The following is a 22535-nucleotide window of genomic DNA, read 5'->3' on the forward strand; positions in this document are numbered from 1 at the left end:
GACATATCCGTATGTATCTCTTTTTTAAAAAAGTAGGACATTTTCCTACCTAAATAATAATACATTATTATACCTAAAATTAATTAAGTTCTTTTTATCACTCTATACCCAGTTCATATTCAGATTTCCCAAATTCTTCCAAAATGTCCTCTAGAGATGGTTGATTTCAGGACTTCACATTGCATCTGGTTGTTATGTCCCTTAAGCTTCTTTTAATCTAGTAGAGACCCATTTTGCATTTCACTGGCATATTCAAGAGATTGGCCTAGATTTGCCTGATTGCTTCTCATAGTATGATTTAGCTTGCTCCTGTATCTCATTGATTTACTATAAACTAGAAGTTACATTTAAAGTCTTTATTAGATTCAAGTTAAACGTTGTGACTAGAATGTATTATAAGTGATGTCGTACACTCGTTTACTCATGGTGGATGAAGGTAAGATTTACCACAGCGTTAGGGTAGTGGCATCCTCCATTATAAAGTTGTATTTTACTTGTCTCTTGTTGTGTTAGTTTGTCACTGAGCAATCTCTAGTTCTTCATCAGCTCTTCCTCTGATAGTTTTATTTCCAACTGATAATTCTTGCCAGATTTAATAATTCCATTGGGATTTGTAAAATAATTATTTTCCTCTTTTATCAGTTGGTCTATCAGTTGGTCTACATTGGCATTCTTCTGCATAGAAGATTTTATCTCTTCAGCTATTTGATTAATCATCTGAACCGGGACACATTGAGAAAGAGGAGGCTGTATTAATAATTATAGTGAAACAGCAGGCAGAAACTGAGACTCTCCAGGACAGGTAGGGACCTGTCACCTTTGGTCACCTTAGCTAAGTGAAACTGAGGGAGGGAGGCGTGTTCCTTCATTTTTTGTAGAATACTGTCTTTACTTCAAAGGGAGTAGAATCAATTTATTCCTGCCAGTTATGTAAGGGGTTGTGTGTATAAACCAGAGTTAACTGGACCCACATTTCAGGTCTCCTCCAAGGATGTTTTGGCACCACCTATACATCAGTGCCCAGGCAGCCTGCCTGGCTTGCCTTAATCCCACTGTGCCAGGAGGCCTGAGTGTTACTTACTTTATTCTTCACCGTCTTAGTAGTGAGCACTTTACATTTTCCTTAGCCAGGTAAACCTCTCAACAGAAATAGGACCTGGGCATCATAGAGTCACTCATTTGCTGCTGTGTTCCACATGTTTCTCCAGTGTAATCACAGCAGATGCTCCAGAAACTGGCAAATATGACAGCACTGGCAAAGATGTAGGTCCCCATATGTTAAACATCACTGATTTCCCAGTACTAAAAATCATGTTCACAAATAACTCAGAATAATTCCTTTCTCTGTGTTTGAGATAATTGTTAGCCCTTTTCCTTTCTGACTTTTTTGTGTATATTCCCCTAGTGCATCTTCAGTATATTATCTTGCCTCCTTTTCTTCATATAGGGTTTCTATGTTGTTGTTCCTATCTTTATAATTGAAACATACTTCACTGTTATTCTGGACCTAATTTCTTATTCATTATCACCATCTTACAGAAATATTTCTGAGCTTAGGACCAACTTCTTTTGGTGCTGCCTGTCTCTAGTGGTAGGTCTTCAGAGTAGATTTAGGGAATACTTAACATCTACGTTTCTGGTATTAGGAGAATCTCCCTGCCACACACACCTCCTTAAAGGTTGTAGTGTAGTAGCAGTTCTCTCCACAACTCTAGTGGTTGTGAGATTCAGTGCAAGCGACTTAAAAAAATACTAGGAGCAGAGGCCAAGCATGCCTGTCTTCTTTTCTCTCTGATGAACTCCTATTCATCCTTTAAGACCCGACTCAAGAGTCACCCTTTCTGAAAGCCTTGCCCAACACTAGTAACAGTAAGTCACTATGTCTCCTATCTTAACACTGTGTACATCTCTTTTATTTCCGTCATCACATTTACTAAAGTGCCTCTCCCCTCTATCCTAAGTTCCTGACAGCAGTGTGCATGTTTGACTTTCACAAGTGATTGTTTCATGAAGTAATAGATGGGTAATTTCTACTATTTTAGTGACCATGGTATAGGCACCAGTCTCTCTTTGGCTGTTAAATATTATGAAGCTTCAGAGCTGAAGGCATTCAAGTCTTTTTTCCTGCTGTTGTTGAAGGTCTGGGATCTGAAAAGCCTTATCAAAGACAATAATAGCTGCTATTTACTGAATATTTAATATGTGTTAGATTCTGTGCTTAGTCATTTACATGTGTTATTTCATTTAATCCTCAAAGTCACCTACAATGGTAGATAGTTATTAGCATCCCCATCTAACAGAAGAGGAAACTAGGATTCAGACTGAATAATTTATTCAAGGCCGCATACTTAGTAAGTGAATGGAGTAGGAGTTGAATTCAAATTTGCTTATTCCAGAGCCCAAGCTTTTAACCACTGAAATACACCCTCACACAGGATGGATGGATGGATGACAGATAGATAGATAGATAGACAGACAGACAGACAGATAGATAGATAGATAGATGATTGACAGTTTTTAGATAAGACAGATGGATAGATAGGTAGATAGATGAATCAGTAGATAAATACCTATGATTAGGTGTTTTATAAATCACTTACCATGAAGAACAAATTAATCTTTATCAACATTGTCTACAGGTAGTTTCATATTTATAAAGTCAAGAAGGAAAATTATATAAAATTGACTGGAAAACAAACCCAATAGGTTTTTGGTTATCATTATGAAAACTTAGCCATGTTTAGCTAAGCAGCAATTATCCATACTAACATGGAAGATGTTCTAAGTTACAGATAATTCAGAAATGTTATTTCTTTGTTTTAACCTACAGTCTTTATCTCTCAACCCCTCTCCCCCAAAATCCAGCCAATCACTTTTTACTGGAACCAGTAAGAAGGACACAATGAAATGATTTGAGCTTCCCTTCTACTTTGATTAGCCAACTTGCCTGTCATAGTAAGTAATCAGATGACTCAAGGGACAGGCAGCAATGATAGAACCACGGAGATGGGAAATTCCAGATAATGGATAAGCAGTTGTGGATACATTTGCAATTGGCCTTAATTTGGTGAATTCTTCCAATTCTATTTAATGAAAGAATAAAAAGCATTCTAAGATCCTAGGGAGTTTTGTAGATTACTTTATTAAATTTTTTGTTATTGATAAAAAGCCTGAAGGCTCTGAAAATGATTAAAGAGCACAAAAAACAGATGGTTGTAGGTTCACTTTTTTTCCCCTACATTTCACCACCTGCTTTAATATACTGAGACATCAGGTCAAATGAGTTCACTGCCTACAGTACCAAAAGCTCCCTGACATTAGCCAGAAGGCACAAGTCTCAATCACATTGGCATACAGTGAGAAAAGGCCTCATATGCAGGCTTTGGCTAGTCTGCTGTAGCTGTGTTTGCCTTAAGAGACCAAATAATTTCTAATCTTACTTCACCGAATTCCCCTCCAGGGAGTTGGGTAGATCAGACACCTTCTTGAAATTTCCACATGATCCGGAGCCCATAAAGAACATGAGTAGATTGGCTTTTTGGCATAAGTCAACATTGGAGTTTGACCTTCTAAACACATGCTTACATTTTTTGAGTCTGATTATGAACTTGTACCAGCATATTATGTGCCATGTTGAATTTAACAAAAGGCATTCCAGAGATAGGGTAACACATCCACCTAACTTAGGGCCAGCCCTTCTTGAAGAGGAAGTACCTTGCTAAGAAGTTGCTGACTGATGAGTCAAACACTTGTACTCCAGGGTATATTGGTTTGGCCATTGTATCCATCCTCACTTTCCTCTGATAGTTTAAGCCTACTCCAGGCTTTTGAAGACCATTGTATGGTGAAAATACTAGGTCAAGGTCCAGCTGGAATTCCCTCTGCTACTCACTACCTCGGGGGCATTGACTAAGTGTCACTTTCCTCAGACATAGATTACATGTGATATGTAATCCTTAAATTCTCCTCCTAAATTCTGAAGTCCTTTGATTCTGTTGCAGTTGACTCCCTTTATCTGATAAGTCATTATCCTATGCAATCAAATGAAAACCTGGCACCTTAAAATTTACTTGGAAATGTAATGAACAGAGAAATTATTCTCTACATGATTAAATTACTAAAAATGCTATCTTTAGCCAGCTCAGAAGAGGACATTGATCTTGCGTATGTTTGCTCTTTTTCAGAATGTCAATAATAATACAAAGTGTCATTCTTTTCACTTGAGTGACATATTTAATTCTCTTTGTGTTTTGTTATCTAGTGGGCCACATTTTCCAATCTTTGGTAAAACAACAAACAAAAAGCCCTGCATTTGTCTTCCTCAGTGAACGCTGATGATTCTAAGATGTGGTCTTTATTATTCCCCTTTCAGAATGCTCTTGAAGATAAAAAGATAAGGCTTAGATATGCTTAACTCTACTCTAACCTTCATTACAGAGAAGGAACAGGAAAAAGGGCTGGGATTAGCCCCAGTTTATCATTTGTTCACTCTGCCTAAAGGGCAGAGTGGATGTGGGCAAGTCAGTTTGCTGTTTGCTCACATTTTATCAGGACGTTTATTTGGACTTTGAGTAGTTTGGCCTCTTCTTTGTAGGCCTTTCCACAGCCTTTACTCAGGATGATGATGTGCCTAGCTAAAGCCTATTACCATAGAACAGGGATTAGCAAACCTGCAGGCCAAATTTGGCCTGCTGCCTATTTTTATAAATAAAGTTTGGTTGGAACATAGCCATGCTCATTTGTTTATGTATTGTGTATAGCTGCTTTGGACCCAACGGGAGAGTCAGATAGTTGTAACAGAGATCATATAGTCCAAAAGTCCTAAAATATTTATATTTACTATGTGATTTTCATTCTTACATACACACAAATTCAAACCCCTCTTAGAGGTGAAGAATGACTATTAAAACACAGTAGCATTCTGCTTATGCCATTTAGATAAAACCTAGTTTAAGACTCTGATGCTCTGAATTAACCCAGAGATATCTTTTAGCGTACTGAGTGAAGCAATGGCCTGCATTTCTTCAGCAGTCCTCTAGAAATACTGCTTTGCACAATGAAACGTGTGGTAGGACGTGAGCAACAGAAAGTTCTAGATCATATTTCCTGGACGTACCACTAAATGCCACACAAAGAATGTCTAGCATAAAAATGGCATGAATGACCAGAAATGTTCATTGAGTTGATTTGGCTTCTGAGTGCAAGTATTATGTGTCATGTGCGCTTGACTTGTAGTGTCTAGTATGGTATGGTGGTATGTTGCAGCTGATGAGAGGGTTTCATAGGATTTAGCAGTCAATTGAAGCAGAGATAGGAGTGACAGTCTTTTGTAAGGGGTCTAATAGAACATGCACATGATTAGAAGACAACCCCATCCCACTTCCAGTCACAGGGGAGCCAAAGAATCTTGCTGTCTTTATGTAACCCGTAAGGTCATTCAGCACCTTTTTTGACTCCCCACCTCCCAAGAAGCCTTGCTGACTCTGGTATTCTTGAGTTCATTATCGGGTTAAAGTCTTTTTTCAGTTTAAAATAGTGAATTGAATTTTGATTTATAATTAGTTTATGTTAACTCATGTTAGCATGACCAGCTCTCCAGACCTGATCATCCTTGTCAAAACGAAAGTTCTAATCTCATAGAACCAATATCCAAATTAAGGTGACATAACTGACATGACCATGGGAGACCCACTTAAATCAGTATGACCTATTTATTGCTCATTGCTCTTGGCTGCAATCACTGGAAGCTCTCTTTTGACCCACATTACATCTGCATTGTAGTATGGTTATTTATAACACATTTTTCTTCATTGCCAGACTATAATCTCCTTGAGGACACGATTTGTGTCCTTTTTTCTTTGTAGTTAACGCTCAGCCTAAGCATAGTGCCTAGCTTATTGTAGACTTTCCATAAAAGTTGTTGAATGAATGAGTGATAGAGGAAAAAGGAAGTTCTGTACTTTTCCTAATTTCTTATCTGTCTCTCCTTTTCTGCGTGTTTAAATCCCATTCTGTCTGCACGGAGTAACCCATCCCCACCTCTACTGCACACTATTCTCCAGTGAGTACAGTTCATAATCATCTCTCCCTTCCTATTGCATTCATCATTAGCAGCTCACAATTTGGCACTTAATTGTTTCTTAATTGATTCATCGGTGCTCTCTTTGCTTCACAGGTAGCCTGAAATCTCTAAAGGCAAAGAAGGTATTTTAACGTATATTGTGCCAGTTCTCTGTGCCAATCTCCCTCCATCTAACACACTGCATTAGAATTTAATGTATAACAGATTCCCAATAAATATGTGTAAATTAACTGAATTAAGCATCGCCATCCAATTTCAAGGCAGGCAGACCAGAATTAAAAAGTAATCTTCAGCTATTTCTTGATATGTTTTAGAATTGTGTCAAAATTAACCAATAGCTTGGAAAGTTATCACATATAAAAGATGAATAAATTAACAAAGCCAAATAGGCAAATTGAAAAAGACTTCCTTCTTTCTTTTCTCTCTTTCTCTGTCATTGCTATTGTTGTTTTGTTTTCATTTTCAATTACAAAGTTGATTTATTTTTTTGAGCACTACACCTGAGAATCTATTGCTGTGAGCCCAGCCCTGGCCCTGGCATCTGTCTGGCAGACACTTAGTTGCCTGGCCCTTTCCCTATTTGGCACTAGTGTTCTCTTTACGTCAGACTTTCAGATTCATAAGATAATGAAACTATTTATCAAATGCAGTGATAGAATCTTTTTAGGAGATATTTAATTTAGTTTTAAAAATCTTACTTTTCTAGATTGGGTTAGTTCTTTGGTAGAGGGAAATTGAAATGCATAATCTCGAAGCCTTCTCTTTTATCCTCCAGAGTGGTCTCCCTTGAACAGCTTTCATAAATGGTAGGATTATAACCCACCTGCTATCACTGAGGATTTGTTTTGAACCTGCCACTTTGTATTAAAAGCAAACTTCTTGGCCGGGTGCGGTGGCTCATGCCTGTAATCCCAGCACTTTGGGAGGCTGAGGTGGGCAGATGACGAGGTCAGGAGTTCAAGACCAGCCTGACCAACAAGGTGAAACCCCGTCTCTAATAAAAATACAAAAATTAGCCGGGCATGGTGGTGCGCTCATGTAGTCCCAGCTACTCGGGAGGCTGAGGCAGGAGAATCGCTTGAACCCAGGAGGCAGAGGTTGCAGTGAGCCAAGATCATGCCATTGCACTCCAGCCTGGACGACAGAGCAAGACTCCGTCACAAAAAAAAAAAAAAAGTAAACTTATAAACAAAATGCCTGTTAATAAATGCTGCACATCCTTGAACTCTAACATGTATGTCAGGTATCAAAAAGGAAAAAGGAAGGTTGATTTGCTCTCTGCAAAATGAGCTTTTTAGGAGATGGAAGTGTTTGTGGAGTGAGCAATCTTGTGCCGCTAACCATCCTAACCAGATTACCAGCCGGGCTCCTGTCAGCCACAGGATTTGCCAGATGAGGAAAGGACTAGAGTAGGTTATGCTACCAAAACCTCTCCTTGACTCTCCCCTCGGGATACCAGTTTTGCAGAACTGTTACTGCTTCATTTGTTTTTGCAGGTCACTTTACAATTTTTTTTCACTTTTTTCCTTTCGACCTTTGTGGTCATATAGCAACTGCACGATAACTGTGTGTTTCTGATTTCTCTTTAGCTTCCAGTGCTTTTGACAAGTGTCAGATACCATCTCATGGCATGATCTACCTTTCAACTCCCCAAAGACTGTTCCTCTCACAATGAGGTCTTAATTTTTTTAAATGAAGTCGACCTCATTTTTCTAACCTTCTTTTCAATAATTAAAAATGTGAAGACCTACCCAGAATCATTTTCTGTGCCATAACTTCATCTTAGTATTTGACATGAACTGCAAATTTGTTATAAATGCAGCCTCTCCATAGGAGGCCCTTACATAGGGGTCAGAGAGCTCCCCAACCTCCAACACACACCCCGTGTCATGCTACATTGAAAGCCCCGAGATGCTATTTCATTTATCCTATCTGGTTGGATTTGCATGAAATTTCAGAGATTTCTGTTCCTACTTAACTATCCACAGGTTCTTTTTGCATTTTGGTGTAATTACTGAGGGTTGTATGCCTCTAACTTTAATATATGTATTTAGAGTCAGGGTCTTACTATGTTGCCAAAGCTGGAGTGCAGTGGTTACACCCTGAAACTCCTGGGTTCAAGCAATCTTTCTGCCTCACAGCCTTCCAAGTAGCTGGGACTGTAGGCACATGCTGCCACACCTGGCTTATAAAATTTATTAACCCTAGCTGTAATGTGGTATGTTTTATCTGCCAGCTCATATCTCTAAATTTTAATTTTTTGTTTCCTTCATTTAAGAGAAAAAGCACTTGAATTTTTAATTTCTGTGCTATTCTTGATCTAGATTTCAGTTACTCTTCCAGTCATAGGTGGGGGGGGGTGGTTCTTTTTAATCTTAAAAAGAGACTTTTAAAAATCAGTTTTCATTCATATCAAATGGGAGCATAAATTAATTTGAACACCTCAAAACTGTTATTGATAAAATGTCAAAATTAAGAACAATTGGAATCTCTTTTTAAAACATATTCAAGAGAGAAAGTGTTATATGTAATGTTGATTTGGGCATATTATTTTAGAGAAGTTGAAGCTTCTGTCATATATTTTAATCATTTAAAGTATTGGATTATGTCCTGTTTCTGAATTTATTTTTCTTCTGCTAGAGATTATCCTGATGTTCAGCGTGTAAAGAATTTATCTGTTACAAGGTGTAAACTAATGGGCATGATTTCTGTTAAGTCTTTCATGCAGTGCAGCCATACTACACAGAAGAATGTTTTGAGGATTATCACCAAGGACTAGAGATTGTTCGAACAGGTTCCCAGAAAGTGACTGTATCCAAAATATACAAAGGTTCATTTCATCTGTATAAATCTCACCATTCTTGTTTTTATGTAACCCTTATTTCCCCACAAATTGATAAACTCCTTGCGGGTAAGGATCATATCCAATGAATCTTCCTATCTGTAGCATCTATCATAATGTCATGGCCAAAATATGTTGTTTAATTCCAGATGACTCTGCATTTTGCTTATGGTCAGAAAGGAATCATTGAAACATTAATACACAAGTGTCTTTGTTCCCTCACTTTTCACTGAAAACCATCAAAAAGCTATTTTTTCCATCAAGAAGATTGTATCAGAAATGTCTTGTTAATAAAGTCCCACCTCCTCAGTTTGCACTGTGTTAGAATGCTAAGGCCTGAAAGCTTGAAACAGGTATAAAATGGACATAAACATTTTGTCATTCTCTAGCCAGGACCTAAAGAATAGCAAGAAGCAAATCTACTAAATGAAGTTAAACAAATAATGCTTTTTCTTTCTGTGTTGTCTTTGTCAGAGACATTTTTATTCAGAACTTGGTTATTACATGATGCAGGCCAGTAATAGCCGAGAGAAGTAATTTCGTAAGGATGGATAGCTAACAACCTCCCCTCTCCTGTGTTTTTGCCTTTCTAACCACTACAGCACTTCCCATAAAATAGTTTTAATTTGGGTCCATGCTGAGCACCTGCTGTGCTCCAGGTTCTTGGCTAAGTGTTGTTGATAGAGCCGTAGACAAAGGCACTTGTGGGCCCTGACCACCGAGTATGAGGGCCATAGCTAACTGGGCAAACAAGTGGAAGAATATTGAGTTCGGGGTTTCTTTTTTTAAATAAAATTATAAATTAATAATTCATAATGTCTCAGCACAGTGAAAAGTCATTAAATCCCCATGGAGGGATTGGAGTAAGGTGGGTTTAAGCAGCTAAATCTCCCATTTTCTAACATGAATAGCTTGTTTCCTAGATACTTAACAAGCCTTATGTAAAACATGGGAGCTTCCTCTCCCTGACATCAGGAGAGAGTCACTGCCATATACTTGTTACACATACATTGCCTTGGAAATGTACCTGTGCCTGGCACCATGGCAACACCCTTGAGAATGACCTCGATAGCCACTCAGAATCATTCCTACAAAAGAAATTATGGCTATAATTAACTCTGAATTTACAGTATAAATTTATTCAGACCTCGGTGTGGTTTTCTTTTTAAAAGGTTGAATGAATGGAATAATTTAACATGAACCCATCCCTCATATTCCACCAATTTTTTTTTTCAGAATAGTAAATGCTTCAATGGAAAGTACAATTCAGTTAAGAGATTATTTTATTACCTTTTCTCAGTATGTGACGAGGACCATCAAATGATGATGTTCTACTCTTACCATGCTAGCACTCCATTTCTAGGGGAACAAAGTTCCCTTTTTCCCTAGCAAATGTGAAATACAGAGTGTGCTGAATCCCTGCTCTGAGTCCTGTGAGCCCAGAGTGAGGGGGATTGCATGGGATTGGGGGTTATGCGGGCAGCAGCTCTTTGATCCCTTCTTGGCAATGAAAAATGCAGGGGCTTTTTGTTTTTTGTTTTGTTTTTGTTTTTTTCAGACAGAGTCTTACTCTGTTGCCCAGGCTGGAGTGCAGTGGTGCAGTGGTGGCTCACTGCAACCTCTGCCTCCCAGGTTCAAGCGATTCTCATGCCTAAGCTTCCCATGTAGCTGGCATTTCAGGTATGCATCACCAAACCCGGCTAATTTTTGTATTTTTAGTAGAGATGGGGTTTTGCCATGTTGGCCAGGCGAGTCTCAAACTCCTGGCCTCAAGTGATCTGGGCCTCCCAAAGTGTTAGGATTACAGGTGTGAGCCACTGCACCCAGCCAAAAATGCGGTTCGTGGTCTATAAATTTTACCTGCTTCACAAATTGTCTGTAACATATCTTCAATCCTGGTTAGCTTCCCAGATTTTACTCTAGGAGAAAATAGTTTGTATGTCTTTTGTTTAGTTGGAGGTTTTGTTGTTTTTCTTTGCCTTGTTTTGAGTTTTTGTTTGGTTTGGTTTTTGGTTCTAGATGATGTATGTTGCAACTAGCAGAGCTAGATACAGTTCCTCTTAGTCTTGTCTTTTGTTAAGCTAGATTAATTTAACTCTTTCACCCCAAGCAAAGTGAGCCTTTCTCTCTTATCATTCAACTGAGGCAAAGCAAAAAGAATGGCAAGCAAAAACTGTAGCTTCCTTTTAAGTTAACCAGAAATTTATGAAGCATCTTTAATGGCCGTTTCTTTGCTGTGAACTGTGTTGATACCTGGGCAATGAACAGACAGAACAGAGCCTGGCAGGCAGCAGGTGCTCAGTGTTAGTTGTTGCTATGCTGTTGTTGTCATTCTCTGTGATCTGTATACTGCCATTGAAAAGATGAAGAGGAAAAAGTATTCTTGGCAAGTATGAGTGTCTTGGATATTCAGTTCAGTACCCTGAACTTAGGAGTGACACCACTGACAATTTTTTTAGGGTAGCCTCTAACCCCTTGTAAGTGGAAAGTTTTCTAGTGGCAGGTGTGTGCCTGATTCCATCTTATCCAAGCAATGTGACAGGTAATTTCCCACTTCATGTGCTGGTTCTTTAAATTCTCCTGTGCTAACACTCATCTGTGCTTTAGTATGGAGTGGCAATGAGTAATCTGTTAGGTTCATTTTCAGAAAACAGAAAACCACACTTTCCCTTTACCTCAGGAACACCACAGCACCTTCCATTACAAGAATTAACAGCCCTCTGTTCTGACCTCTGTGTATGGCATTAAGCGAGTAGAGATGGTTTATCAGGCAATTTATTTCTGAGCAGCCTTGCCAGTGGAAATTTAAAGTTATTTGATTCCTCTGAAATAAGTTTTTGTATACAGTAGTTAAATGGTGAACTTGTAGATTTCAAAATGGACATTCAGGTTTTTCAAATCAAGAAGCTGATAAATTACGAAACTCCATCCATACAGAGTAGCTATCTGATTTTTTATTTATGATGTGATGAGCTGGTTTATCAGTAGAGTGAAATACAGATCACTTCCCAGAACATGGGCTCGTTAACTCTTATCAGAGGACTCCATGATCATGGCAAGATATTTACTAAAATTCTGGGTCTAGTCCATTTTTACATTTCCTTTCTGTCTTTCACACCAGCATTCTCCCAGCCTCCCTCTATTTTTCTTCCAGCCAGTTTTATAATAATTGGAGATATCAGGCTGGTTCCTGTTACTCAGTAGAGAGCTGATTGCCAGCTAGAGAATCATCAGTGTATCAGGGATAAGGCCCCTGGAATACCAATTAATTGATTTGCAATAGGAATTTCTGGGCTGATACTTTTTTTGTCTTAAAGAATTGATAACACACCTCCAAAGAGGCAGTAATTTTATTTCTTTGTTAAAGTCAGATTTAATCCTCCTCCTTTATGATTCCATGAATCTTGTAGATTTAACATTTTTTTTACATTCAATTTCAAATTTAAGGATATCATTCATACAGAAATACCACTAGTAAGAATGCTATTTCAATAATGATAAAACTAAATCTCAGCATAGGAAATCCATCAGTCCATCCAACACATATTTATTAAGTACTATTTGCCTGGCATTCTTTTAGGAACTAAGGCAGAAATAAAGATGCGTATGTCTGAGTCCCTACCCTGGGTAGGTCACGTCCACTGAGTATTTGTTATTGCTCAATTATAACATGCTATTCACAAGGCATTCCTTGTTATGTATCTCAGAACTCACCTCTTGTTTGTGGGTATAAAGAGTTGAAGATCTAACCCCTTCCATTTCTATTAAGGGTCCCACCTTTTCTTTAGTCTCGTTCGTAAGTTAGTTACTTTGTGCGTATACTTGGTAGTTGTGTGTTTTGAAACCATGTCTGTGCCCCATCCTTTCCAGGACAAAGGAGAACACTGTTACTCTTTGAAATCATGAAGATACCACTCAATTCTATCAAATTATGTCATTCTCAACATTTCAGATTATTTTTTACACTTTGAGAAAATGAAACATGAATGGAATAAAAGATTCTTGACATGGCAGAATTACACTGATGAAGAACATATGTGTGACTGCCAAGGGTGAATGGAATAAAAGATTCTTGACATGGCAAAATTACACTGATGAAGAATATATGTATGACTGCCAGGGATAACACAGGTAGTGATAGAACAATTCTATGTCCTGATTGTGGGGGTATTACACAAATCTCTACATATAAAATCTCATAGAACTAGATAACCCCCCATAATACAATCAGCCCTCTGTGTCTATGGGTTCTGCATTTGTGAACTCAACAACCTATGGATCAAAAATATTCAGAGAAAAATTGTATCTTTACTGAACATGTACAGACTTTTCTTGTCATTATTCCCTACACACTACAGTATAACAACTTTTCACATAGCATTGACATTGTAAGTAATCTAGGCATGATTTAAATTATAAGAGAGGACTATGCATACATTATATGCAAATACTGTTCCATTTTATATGGAGGACTTGAGCATCCAGGGATTTTGGTATGTGCAGGAGGTCCTGGATCCAGTCGCTCACAGATACTGAGGGATGACTGTATACATACATACAATATGTAGCATAAAAGTATATAACAATGGATAAAATTCCATAAGGTCTGTAGTTTTGTTAATAGTATTGTATCAGTGTCATTTTCCTGGTTTTGATAATGTACTGTGGTTATGTAAGATGTTATTGTTTGGGGAAGCTGGGTAAAGGGTACAGGGAAATGTTCTGTAATATTTTTGCAACTCCTTGTGAGTCTAAAGTTATTTCAAAAGAAACATTTTTTTAAGGGAAGGGAAAAGTATCAAGTATCATATAACCAGATAAATGTAAAGTTTAGGTGTGGTGACTCCAAACATTGGGAATATCTGACCTTAGACACATTATTACTGCAGTAACTAGAAATGTCATGGCTTCACATTAATCATGAATGACTTAGGCTCTGGGCAGAATTTAGGACACTGTAGCCTGCTGTCTTCTCTTAGGGGAATAATGAAATTCATTCCAGGAAGACTCTGATGTTCTGAAAAAAAAAAAAGGCATTCTGACCTTATGTGCAACTCTTTGTTATCCTAAACACTATTTGTTTTAAACTCCTGCTTTGACAACCAAACCTACCAAACAAGTAGAGAATAGGAAACTAATTTGAATTTCTTTTTCTCCCACCCCCTGCCTCTGGGGAGTATGAGTTCTAATTGATAATGAGAACTATGGTGTATATGTAATCCATAGATGGATAACCTTCCAGTAATGGAAGGTTGACTTTATCTTTCTTTTCCACAGACTCCTCTACCACTTTCTGATATTTTTCTTTTTCTTCTTCTCTGTTAGGACTCATTTTTGTCCTTCCCTTTCCGTAGACAGCTTTGGTGTGATGGTGTCACTGACATTCTCATTATGTCTTCCCTCCTCTAGCTATCTTAATGACTTGGACCGCGTAGCTGACCCTGCCTACCTGCCTACGCAACAAGATGTGCTTAGAGTTCGAGTCCCCACCACAGGGATCATCGAATACCCCTTTGACTTACAAAGTGTCATTTTCAGGTAGTAACTGAGTCCCTAAAACCTATTTCCCAGCTTTTATGCCTTGAGTACATTTGGTAAACTCTATAAATACTGGAATCATGTGTAGGCTTTAAAACAAGATAGCCTTTATACCAATTATTATCATTAGTTATACAAATAAAATGACATATCTCTGAAGGAGGAAACAACAAAAAGATGTACTGGAGGCCGGGCGCAGTGGCTTACACCTGTAATCCCAGCACTTTGGGAGGACAAGGTGGGTGGATTACCTGAAGTCAGGAGTTTGAGAACAGCCAGGCCAGCATGGTGAAACTCCTTCTCTACTAAAAATACAGAAATTAGCTGGACATGCTGGCAGGCGCCTGTAATCCCAGCTGCTTGGGAGGCTGAGGTGAGAGAATCACTTGAACCCAGGAGGCGAAGGTTGCAATGAAACGAGATTGCACCACTGCACTCCAGCCTAGGTTACGAAGCGAGACTCCATCTCAAAAAAAAAGACAAAGGTGTACTTGTACTGGAACATTTGGCATTTCAATTTAAATCACTAAGAAATCAATAAAATCTTAGTTTTGCTTGTGGTTGAGTAAAATCGGTTAGTAAACCATCGGTCTTAACTGTAATCTTTTGGGCAATCATTTTAACTGTAAGGACAATGGATATGTTTTTAGAATTATGTAAGCTATGAATGATCGTATGATGCTGTCAGTCACAGAAATTATATAGTGTCAGAAGTTTTCATGCTGGTGTTTTCCCCAGGTCCTCTGGTACCAATGCACAATTTTTCAGTAGCAAGAAAAATATGTGATATTTTGTATTCATAAGATATGTTGCTTGAAAAATTTTGAAATACATGATTTTGAAAATGGGTTAATTAACCTAGTCTATATTTACCTAGCAAAATAGAATGAAAATTTATTACCTCATTTCTCACTGCTGCTGTTCTGTCTGGATAATACTTCAACAGAAGCATTCTGTTGTTTTGTTTTTAGGATGAGAAAAAATAAACAATACTGATGTACTTTCATTCAACCTCTTATTATGCAATCACTCAGTTGTACTTTTAGTTAGAATACAAACTACATGGTACTTTGAGAAATGAGAATGTGTCTCGGAGTGTGGAGAGTTCATTTTCTAGAAGTGCCCACCCCATTGAAGATGGATGTGTGCAATATTGGTTATGAAGTAGAAGTTATTATCTCCTTTGTCACTCTGCCAAGTGATTCTGATTAGCAGGCCCACCTTCATTCCTTGCCGTGACACTGTGTTTTCTTCTAATCAGCCTCTGTACCTGAGGTCAAATCTGGCTGCCATACATTGCTCTAATAGATATTGCCACAAAATAGGTGGCATTTTGAAACTATTTCTGAGCCTCAGCTTTTTAATCTATAAAATGGTTGTATTGCATTAGATGATCCCCAGGGTTCCTTGTAGCTCCAGGACTCTATATTACTTACGTTTTAAGTTTATAGTATTTAGAAATCTTTAATTTGAGACACCCAGATTTCCTTCCTCCATGTTACAAAATATTTTTAGAAAACATAGCATTTCATGGGGATTTTCATCTCCTTATTGCTTCGCAATTAGTGGATTCTGAAACCAGATTACAATTACATGTTGTTTTTCCACGTTTTGTACACTAGCTTTTGAAGTACATTTTTTGCCACTGCAGTAAAAGTAATGACTTAGAGGTATAATTTTCTACCACCATCAGAAGCATCTTTTAGGGCCCAGTGTGACAGAGTTTCATGGAATGAGGATTTCATGTAAATTAGTAGCGTATTATTCACGCCTTGGCATTAGGGAAGAGCCAGCATTTTAATACTTCTGAAGATCTAAAAATTCTGGCTTTGATGTCCATAGTACATGGATCTCCCTGAATCTGTTGTTTTGTCCCTTAGATCTCTCTCCTGTGCCTTACTAGGCTTATGAGCAGTCACTTAGAAAATCCTTGAGTTCTTAGTTTAGGTTTAATGCCAGGAGGCAGGAAAACACCAGGAGCAACTGCAATTTTAAACAAATGTTTAAAGAGCCCTACTGTCAAATTTTTGTACCTAAACTGCTCATTCTCTGAGACTATTTTTTTCCTGTGAACATTGTGTACATTTCATTCAAGATATGGATTCAACAATTTGGAGAAACTTTGACTCAGTGCCAAGCATTGCTAGATATTTTCAGACATACATTGTCACTCAAATTAATTGATGTCAGTGTTGGTTTCTGAACAGTAATTCAGCACAGAATTGATGTGTTAAAAACAAATGAATGAAATGGTTCACATGATGGCCTCCGTCTTGTACCTTGTAGTATCTTCTTTCACTAACACTTCAAGTAAATGACCTGACATGGCTGGACCTGTGCCAAATTCTTATCAATATTGGGAAGAAAAAAATGCCCAACATGCCTACCCTGCTGATAAAGGATGAGTGGGGTTGTATCTGCATTTAGTGGAAGCATCATACCACCCATATTGAATTGTATAGCATCTCACATATTTTAAGTGTACTTGTAGTCATGTGTAGCATCCATAAGAAATACATGAGGATCTTTTTGCTGATTTTATAGGAAAAGAAACTGAAGTTCAGTATTTGCCAGTAGGGCTTAACAAAAAAGTCATTCAGTTTTGGACTCTTCAGTGCTTCATTAAATAAAATACCATTTTGCTTGGCACAAATAAGGTAACTTTCTTAAAACCATCACGATGTGTTACCCAGAATGTCTTGACTTTGAATATTAGGTAATAAGAAATTACTAATTATTCAATAAGTATTAATTGAATTGACTTGGATGATCATTGTCATTCAAGAGAATATTTTCCCCAAGTTTGTAAGTAGTGCTATACTTATGTTGACTTTTTAGTTTTACTTTATATGTTATTAATATGAGTATTGTTAACCTTGCAGAATGGTCGATGTAGGGGGCCAAAGGTCAGAGAGAAGAAAATGGATACACTGCTTTGAAAATGTCACCTCTATCATGTTTCTAGTAGCGCTTAGTGAATATGATCAAGTTCTCGTGGAGTCAGACAATGAGGTAAGTGTTCTTTAGACAGGCAATGGATTATCATTTTATTGTCTGATACAAGTAAATGATAGGAAGTAGGGTGTGGGGAATGGGGTGAACTTACTTCTTTGCTTTCTTGAAATTTGGTTTTAGGACTTTTAAAATAACCAAAAATAATCCTGTTACCACATGGTATACTCAAAGTGGTAAGCTCTTCTGTCAGATGTATGAGCAGGTCTTGTGTTCAAATCTAATTAGAGCCTATTTGATGCTTTTTAACACTATGCAGAGGTTCTAAAAATGAAAATAACATGGAAATCCTAGGCTAATCATCAGATCATTTTATAGTCTTCCTCCTACAGGATACAACTGGGAGTGTTGGAGTGAGTCATCCTGTTTTGTTTTGTTTTGTTTTCATTTTGTTTAAATCATTGTTTGTGTGATGGGTGTGTCCCAAAGAGTACTCAAAATCTCTCTTGGCAAATGTGAATGACTTCGCAGCTGGGCTCTAAATCAGTTCATTATGAGCCATGGAATATCTTGGTGATGCGGCCTTTCTGCTCTTATAGAATTCTCTAGGCTGTTGCATAATTTTGTCTCTATTAAACAGTGAGCAGTTGAAGAAGTATCCTTAATATGCCTGTCTGGAGAACGAATTCAGTATTGTTATCTCCTCCCTGTTACAGGGAAACTTAATAGGTGTAAATGTGGATTTTGAGGATGGTAAAGACCTGACAATGAATCAATTGATTGTGGAAGATAATTAAGGGATGTAGAAATCTGTGCTTCTGAGCTGTAGTTGTGTGCATGTGTATGTGTGTGTTGGGGGAATGGAGAAGACACCATTGATATCCTGTTAGAGGCAGAGATTGCAGTGTGGTAGGTTAATAATAAATATTAAATATCCTAATAATATGGTAGAAAAAAAGAAGGAAGTGAGAGATCCCCATTTGCTGACTAAAATGGGATCTAGCATATTATGCTTTTAATACAGTACATTTTTTAGGTACACAAGAATTCCTGACTTGTTCTTTTAAATATTTTTCTGCCAGTATTAATATCTCCATTAAAATACATATCCAAGCTTCTATAGTATTTCTTTTATGTATAGGATTGATGAAGTTTCCGTGAACCAATGTCTGTATAGAACCGAGAATTACCTGTTCATGCATTTCGGAATCATTCCTGAGTTGAAAGTATATCGGCTTTAAAGTTAACCAAATAACTTCTGTTTAAGAATGAGGCTTATCAATCATTTGCCCCGAATAACTATAAAGCAAAGTGCCTAAAAGCATGCTACAATATATGACAGTAAGTTACCAAGACACAAGGCAGTTACTGTCAGAATTTTAGCTATGATATCTTCATCTGTATATCTTTATGTCTGTGCTTGTTTGTTGTTACATAATCCTTGGATGTAGTATTTTAAACATATACTGCATATTTTGGGAGCAGATCTATTCTAACACTTCTGATTTTTTTGAATGTTGTATCAAGACAAAAAAATATTTTGAGGGCTTCCCTACTATATGCTGGGTACCAGAGTGTCTAAAAAGACACGAAAAGGGGGAAAAGAATCAACTGTGCCCTAAAAGACCTTATAAATGAGATATGCTTTTGGTCAGAATAAGCCATATGGGGAAAGGTAAGCCTTTGTTATGTAGGTTGTCATTTCTCTTGTTTAATTTGCCATCCAGTAAAATAAAATTTGCATTTATCAATTACACAAGAGATATAAGAAGCAAATGTGAATTCATTTCTGATGTTTACATTATAGCTAGAGGAGGATAAATGTTTATCAATACACATTTTCCACAAGATAAATGCATTATATATATGAAGAAATATATGTCATGATTTAATACTTATCAGTTTACCACTTCAAAATTATCAATAGAAAAGAAAGTAGAATCCTTTGGCAACTCATCAGCTAATTCAGTTCAACCGAATTGAATCTGGTTCTTCAGTTATCTGAACATTACAGATCATTTATTCCATTTTTCCTCAGACATAGCTAATAGTGACTAGATTTTTATATAAAAGTATATTATGTTAATTAGAATAAAATGGTATCGTTTTTATTATCATGTGTCATAATTAAAGTTCCCACAGTAACTTGACATTCAATGTACAGGTACTAAGAACGTCTAAAAATATTGTCCCAGTTCCTTTGATTCCTATGGTGATGTCTTATGCTACTTTTAAATAATTACAAATTAAAATAATAAAGCTATAATTTTTTCATTAGGACTCCCTAATCACTTGTGAATCTTTTGAAAGTCTAGGTAATTCTATAAGATGAAAGTCAACTTGTATGGTATTCCTTTCTGAGACCTCTAGTCAAGCCTGATGATAGTATGGGATCATGAGAAAAGTGCTGTTCATGAATTCCTTCATCCATATTAGCCACAGCTATCATCGTCTGTAATTAGGAAGTACTGTCAAAAATATTTTTTAATGTTGGGATGTAGTCGCATTATCCTTTTTTTTCCCCCAGTTGTATTAATGTATGATAATGTCATTGTCTCTCAGCTTCCTTAATCATTAAGAAAATTCAGGCCGGGCGCAGTGGCTCAGGCCTGTAATCCCAGCACTTTGGGAGGCCGAGGTGGGCGGATCACGAGGTCAGGAGATCGAGACCATCCTGGCTAACATGGTGAAACCCTGTCTCTACTAAAAATACAAAAAATTAGCCGGGCGAGGTGGCGGGCGCCTGTAGTCCCAGCTACTTGGGAGGCTGAGGCAGGAGAATGGCATAAACCCGGGGGGCGGAGTTTGCAGTGAGGCGAGATTGCGCCACTGCACTCCAGCCTGGGCTACAGTGAGACTCTGTCTCAAAAAAAAGAAAAAAGAAAATTCAGAACTACAGAATTCTAGTTTCCCCAGATTTTTTGGTTTTGGTGAGACAAAACTGAAATAAGCTCCAGAAACATTTTGTTCTTGGTTTAGAAGTCTGATGTTCATAACTTTAATCCAAAGCAGACTTTGTTGTGCCTCCCTCCCTTGGTATATATTTGTGAGAAAAACCTCGGAATGGATTCTGACAGCTTTTCTTTCTATCCCAGGAAACTGTGGAAAATGCATTGCAGACCACAGACAAGAGCAGCTAAGGGAAGCATTTTACATTATTGCTTTTACTTTTTAATACTTCTAAAACCTTATATATTAATCTTCATAATTTTATGTAGGTCTGCTTTTGTCTGCCTATATTCTCAGTTTGGGGAATGAATTTCTTTTTTCCTTCAAAGAAGGAAATACATTATCAAATAGTAGCTAGAATACCCAGGGTGGTAGAGCTGTGTTGATCTGTGTATTCCCTTTGCTGTCTTATTGATTTGTGTATTCCCTTTGCTGTCTTATTTTCCCTGTGATAACACACCAGCATGGAGTCCACTATTCTGCTGTAATCCTTTCATGGGTACATTATTTCAGTGCTCCTGAAAGCCCAAAGCACACAATAAGACATGCTTATAACATATTTTAGTTTATCAGTGTGTATCCAAACACTGCCTTTTAGTCTTTATTTTTCTGATTTTTTGTTTCATGAATATCTGAGCACTACTACAAAGATGTTTTCTCAGACATTGTCTCAATGACTGTCTTCCAGGGTAAGCTCTTTATAGAATCTCAAAGACCAAGACCTTTTTCTCCTCCATGTCCTTTCTGAATGTGAGTTTTGAATTTGTTAATCATCTTGAAATGGTCATGAGGAATTACGTTATCGTTTTATTAAAACATCAAGATAGTTCTCCCTACCCTAGGCCCTCCTTGATCAAGGTGGATTCCCTGACCTTGGCTCCCATAAACATTTATTTATCCTTCAAACCTGATTTTTGAAGTTGCTCAATTGATAAAAGGAAAGCGTAGACGTTTATAATACCTTAGCACTTTATACCCAAAACTTGCTGAAGCTGTTACTCATCGGAATCTACCAGCTGACCTCCCCGTGGAGGGGACAGATCAGGTTTGCTGGTGTGCATCATAACAGTGAGGTTACAGGAATGGAGAGATGAAGGCCTGTGGCCAAGGTCACTCAAGGCCAGGTCCCCTGCCCTTCCAGACCAGCTTTCTTTCCCCTCCCTCACAGTGTCTTCTAGATGTTAGAGACAAACTTAAAGAAAAAGCAAGAGGAGCTATAAGGCAGCAAAGAGGGTGGAAATAGAATTAAAATCCTGCCCTTTCATGAAGGAGTTGAAATAACTCTCCTCTACCTCTAAGCTCTTCTTACACCAATGGGTAGTAGTAGACCAGCCAGAGATCCTTTACCAGTAATTTAGAGTTCCTGTATTGCTCATTTGATTTTGAACTATCTTAAAACAGTTAGTCTAAAATATGCATTTCCTTTGGATCCGTCTCTTCTGGTAGGTTTTAAAATGAAGCCATTTTGAAGTTATTCAGCTGCAATCAAAATTTGAACATTTTCTTTAAAAGTGTGAAACATATACTTTGTTGTGCTCTAAAAATTGTTGAGTGAGCTTTTGGGAATTTTCTTCAGATAACATTCGGCTTTGCGGGGAAAACCTGACTAAAAATTGAGGAGAAAAAACCTCAAACCCCAAAGGAAAGACCTAAAGAACATTTATAAGTAGTTAAAAGTTAAAGCTTAGGTTAAGATATCTGGTCTCTGATCGTTAATTGAATTGAATCAAGCCCGCCTTTATCGAATCTTAATCAAATTAGGCCTTTGGTACACTTGGCTCGGATTCATGACCTGATTCATAAGGCTATTCCTGAAAGACACCTAGTGTTTTTATATTTAACCTCTTTCCTCATTACTTTGTTCATTTTCAGTCACTTGTCCCTTTTTTAAACTCCTCTCACCTTTCATTCTTTGGCTTTTTTTTCTTTCCTCACTATGGCACTCCTTCTTCATCTCTTTGTTCTCCTTGCTTCCCTTATGCTAGAAGGAAGTTTTCTGATTACCCAATTATGAGTTTGAACCAGAGAACTGGACTTAGTGCTAATCCAGAGTATAGGGAAACAGACACACATGAACACTTTTTGTATGCATATAAATTGGAAAGGTTTTAAAGAATTTACATTGAATTTATACAGTATAATCCATGCAATAGCTTTTTTTAAAAGATGAAT

At 37.5% G+C, this 22535-nt stretch overlaps 1 protein-coding gene across 2 annotated transcripts in view; it reads left to right on the forward strand.

Moving 5' to 3' along the window:
* GNAQ (G protein subunit alpha q) overlaps positions 1-22535 on the forward strand; it is a 319183-nt gene that overhangs the window by 229117 nt on the left and 67531 nt on the right. For both annotated transcript variants that reach the window (XM_055272199.2, XM_063636973.1), the window contains exons 4-5: positions 14334-14462; positions 17345-17474. In XM_055272199.2, the coding sequence (XP_055128174.1) occupies positions 14334-14462; positions 17345-17474 (259 nt within the window). The remainder of the gene's footprint in view (positions 1-14333; positions 14463-17344; positions 17475-22535) is intronic.

Source organism: Symphalangus syndactylus, chromosome 3 (assembly GCF_028878055.3).
Source record: "Symphalangus syndactylus isolate Jambi chromosome 3, NHGRI_mSymSyn1-v2.1_pri, whole genome shotgun sequence".
Classification (NCBI taxonomy): Eukaryota; Metazoa; Chordata; class Mammalia; order Primates; family Hylobatidae; genus Symphalangus; species Symphalangus syndactylus.